General features: G+C 54.2%; 1 protein-coding gene across 1 annotated transcript in view; it reads left to right on the top strand.

Moving 5' to 3' along the window:
* LOC104522359 (angiomotin-like protein 2) overlaps positions 1–644 on the top strand; it is a gene marked incomplete at its 5' end in the record, with an annotated part of 1653 nt that extends 1009 nt beyond the window's left edge. Inside the window, 2 exon segments of the mRNA XM_029084186.1 lie at positions 117–278; positions 586–644. Coding sequence (XP_028940019.1) covers positions 117–278; positions 586–644 — 221 coding nt within the window.
* Positions 645–4509: the final 3865 nt, after the last annotated feature.

Genomic DNA, 4509 nt, shown 5'->3' on the forward strand with positions numbered 1-4509 from the left:
TGCCTTGGCGCGGTGACAGGGAGCTGCCTGCAGTTTTGGAAGTAGACCGGGGAGGGGGGGATTTCTCCGGTGAGCTGTAGGGACCAGCCAGCAATTCCTAACAGTGTGTTCTCCAGCAGGGAAAGCCACCACTGAAGGGACAGCAGCGCCCATCACCCTCCCCGTGCCCTCCCACGCCAAGCATGGCAGCAAGGACAGCAGCACGAAAACGCAGACGGACGGGGCGGCCGAGAGCAGCGGCCAGGCCGAGGGCACGGAGCGCCCAGCCGGGTTGCTGGGTGAGTCCCCCAGGGATGGCACAGGGAAAAGCTGGGGATGCTCCAGCACATGGGCTTGGCATCCAGGAGATGGGCTTTGCACAAGCACTGGTGATTTTTTACATCATTTTAAAGGCCCCGGTTGGGTTTGCTGGGTTTGGATCCCTCCAAGCTTGTTGCTTTTTTATTTTGAAGGTGCAGAGCTTATTTCTTGAACACCCTGGGGGGAGGCTGGAGCAGCGGTACGCTTGCTGCTGGCCCTTTGGTGGGGGGGGCGCAGTCCCAGAGTTGTTGCCTCTCCTCCAGCTCTCACCTTCTTTCTCTGCAGAGAGCTCAGCCACTGCCAGAGCCCCGGACCTGTCTGACATGGTGGAAATCTTGATTTAGGGCCACCCAGGAGCTGCACACCAGCCCCTCTGCCCTCCCTGCCTGCACCAGTTGGGGATGGAGAAGCGAGTGGGAAGGAGGACCGGGCCTGGAGCTCAGCGGCATCCCTGCAACCAGTCTCAATGGGTGGCCCCATGCATGGGAGGGTCACTGTCCCCACTCAGCACCCACATGGGTCCCAAGCCGCGCAGGACGCGCTGGAGCCCGGGAACCCTGCAGCGGCGACGGGGGCTCGTGACCCCTCTGTAAATACACCCTGGTTTTGTACGACGGGAGCAAACGTGTTTATCGTTTCAGCCTCTTCTCCTTCCCAAGGTGGGGATTCTTCCCATCCCCTCCCTCGTCAGCTCCATCCCCATCCCACTGCTGAGCCTTGGCCATCCCCATCCACCCAAGTGCTCGGTCTCTGACTGGAATTTCCCACTCGGCTCGGCCAGACTGTACCCACGAATTGATGTCTCCTTGCAAGGGCAGAGCTGGGAGGGATTCTCCACGGGTCCCATCAACCTCCTGGATCCAAGCACCAGGAGCCCCAAACCTCCATCACCCACATCCTTGCCTCTGGGTTTTGAGCACAGGTGGGCTTCACGATGGGGTAGTGGTGAAGCAAAAGAGAAAATAATAATCAAGGGAATGAAAAGTGGAGGAGAAATCCCCTTGAAACTGGAGGTGGAACGCTTGGAGCAAACTGATGACAGCTGATGGAGGTGGTGGGACCTACTGCCCTTCTCGTGGCTTCATCCCACCGCCGTGTCCCCCAGCTACTGGCAGGCGGCTTTTTCCTGGCTTCTGCCTGTAGCCAGCACCGTCATGCTCCTCGGAGCCTGGACGTTTCCCGTCCTTGCCCTTCCTGTATGTGTATATATATATATTTTTGTTTCTTCTTTTAATGTGTGCATTTGCTGGCCAACTGCGGTTTTTTTATTTTTCTCTCCCAGACACGTAAAAAATGCCTTTGGTTCTCGTGCATTGTTTACAAAGTGGAAAACAAACAAACAAACAATTATGAAAGAGGAAAAAAAGCCCCTACAACTTAATATATTTTATATTAATATTGATATTTCTTTTTAAGTATTTTTTTCGTGCTGTGAACTTTTTTTTTTCCTGCCAAAGACGATGAGTTCTTGTTTGTGCGTTTTAAGTTATCTTAAGTATTTAAATGTAAACCTGGCTGTTTCGTTACGCCGCCCTATACCGAGATTGCAGTAGCATTCCACTTGGTATAACAATATTTTAATAAAAAAACCCCAAATATTGACCCACAGGGACTCTTTTTTTTCCCATGCAATGGGAAAAAATGCCAGGGGGAAAGGGGTCTCAGAGTGGTGACCTGTGGGTGACCAACCCAGCTCTCTGGGGCAGCGATTTGGGTTGCAGCGCATGGCAGAGGGGAAATAAGTGCTCAAGGACATCTCTATGTTCCCCTAAATCCCATTGGGATCCCATTTCCTCCACCTCAATGAGGAAAAATGATGGAATTGCCTAGAAATGTTGGTGTTTCCTTCCTGGGTGTAGTGCTCCAGTAACTCCATCCTGATGGGATCGTCCTCCTCTTCCTCACAAGACTCATTCTTCCCCTTTGAAGTCCCCACCATGGGGACTCCTGGATGGCTGTGTCTTCAAGCACGACTGGACCTAGTCCACAAGCTCTCCCCTGGCTTTGTCAGCCACCTCCAAGCCCTTCCCACCTTGCTTGGCTCCTTGGTCTTCTGGAAGAGCAGAAGCTCTCCTGGTGTTGGAGCTAGGGCTGCCTTAGACTTTCATGGTCACGTTGTGCTGCTCCCCAGCTCTTTCCTCCCAGCTTTTCATTCCTTACTGTCATTTGACTTTTATTTTTAATAGCTGCCATATGAATGCTTCCTAGGGAGCATCCCTGGGGACTCTGCAGCCATCACCAGCTGGGCTGGGGCTTTCCCTTTTCATAGAATCATAAAATGTTGTGAATTGGAAGGGATCATGGAGTCCAGCTCCTGTCCCTGCACAGCACAATCCCAAGATTCAGACCATGTGTCTGAGGGCCTTGGCCAAATGCTTCTGCAGTCTTGTCATGAGCACCTACCTGGGGGAGCCTGTTCCAGTGCTCCACCACCCTCTGCCTCAAGAACCTTTTCATCATGGACAACCTCAGCCTCCCCTGGCACATCTTCCTGCCATTTCCTCTGCTCCTTTTGTGCATCACTTGGCTTTTTAAATTTTTTTATTTTTTTTTTATCCTGCTGTCCCTGTGGAACAGGAGATCTTGTGCTTGTCTCTGCCACAGGCTTGAGTTTGGATTATGCAGAACAACGATGTAAGAAACCAGCTTTGCTGCCAACTCCACCCTGGAAGGTGGATTAGGACTTTGGTCTTGGTGGGACTGTGATGCTGAACACCGGTTCAGCTCTACCTTCCCACCCAGGAACCTGGACGAAACATGGCTAAAAATCTGGGGCTTCCTGTGGCTGTGGGACAAGTCTTCATCCCTGCAAGAGCAGTTAGAGACTCGGAGTGATGGAAAGCTTGGAGCTGGCTCCTCCTTCCAGCCATGGCCTCTCCTGGGTTTTGGAAGCAGGGAAACAAGTTCCCCTCATGCAGAGGACGTGGCTGTAGGGGACCCTTCTGCCCTCCCTGAAACGGGGCCAGTGATGGGGCAACTGGGTGGGAAGCTCATGGGGAGCTGTTGCCACTGGGAATATGTCCGGGGGTCCCAGCATCCCCAGGCCAGGGGCCATCCCTGCCCTGCCTCCCCCAGCTCCCGCAGCTGCCCGGGAAGGCCGGCAGCATTCCTGGCATACCGCAGCTCTCACACCCACCGCTGTATTTACCCAAATCCGGATGCGGAGCGGCCTTGCAGCAGGTCTGGCTGTTTGCAGGCAGCCTTCTGTGTCCCAGGATTCAGGGAATGAGCTCCTGGTGAGAGTTTTGCCCACTGCTTGGCCATCCTCCATCCTGCCCATCGCCCTGTGGACCCCCGTCCCACAGCTCCCACAGCCTCCAGGAGCCAGAAAATGGGGGAGGGCAGCCCTGGGTGAGCGAGGCAGCAGAGAAACGGAAAAAAGGGAAAGGGAAAGGGAAATGGGAAAGGGAAATGTCAAAGTTCATCTGCAAATGGAGGAGTTGGGCTGTGAGGAGAGGATGTCTGAGCTGGCAGGTTGGGGCAGGAGGTCACAGCTCCTCCTGCTATACCCCTGACGATGCAGCAGCAGCTCCTGGAATCCTTTGTTATGGTCGGTTGGCTTTTCAAGCTGATGGAGCTCAGGCACAAGGAAGGCTGGTGTGGAGGTGTGTTATCACCTGCCTCATCGCTCCATCCTCACAGGTGTTTCCCTCCGCCCTTTCCGCACCATCTCACAGGGTTTCACCATCGGCATCGCTCAGACCCACAGTCCTGTATTCCACGTGGGTCCTGCTCAGGCCAGGACATGTCCCTGTCACTGCTGCACAGCTGAAATACCATGTGGGAGGCAAACCTCCTGCTCCTGTCCCTCTCTCTGTGATCTCTCTGTCCTTGATCCTTGTATCCCCATGTCCCTGTTTCCCTGTGTCCCTGTGTCCTTGACCTCCACAGCCTTGCATCCCTGCATCTCTGCATCCTTGATCCTTGCATCCCTCTGTCCCTGTGTCCCTGTGTCCTTGATCTGCATGCCTGCATCCCTGTATCTTCAATCCTTGCATCCCTGCATCTCTGCATCCTCAATCCTTGCATCCCTGTGTCCTTGTATCCCCGTGTCATCAGTCCTTGAGTCCCTGTGCCTCTGCATCCTTGTGTCCTCCATCCTTGCAGCCTTGTGTCCTCGTGTCCCCATGTCCCCGAGAGAGGTTGGCTGGAGATATCTGTCAAGTTGCTTGCTGGGCTGGTGTCTGGATGTGACAATTACCGTGGTGT

The sequence above is a fragment of the Antrostomus carolinensis genome, unplaced genomic scaffold, assembly GCF_000700745.2.
Source record: "Antrostomus carolinensis isolate BGI_N321 unplaced genomic scaffold, ASM70074v2 scaffold27553, whole genome shotgun sequence".
Classification (NCBI taxonomy): Eukaryota; Metazoa; Chordata; class Aves; order Caprimulgiformes; family Caprimulgidae; genus Antrostomus; species Antrostomus carolinensis.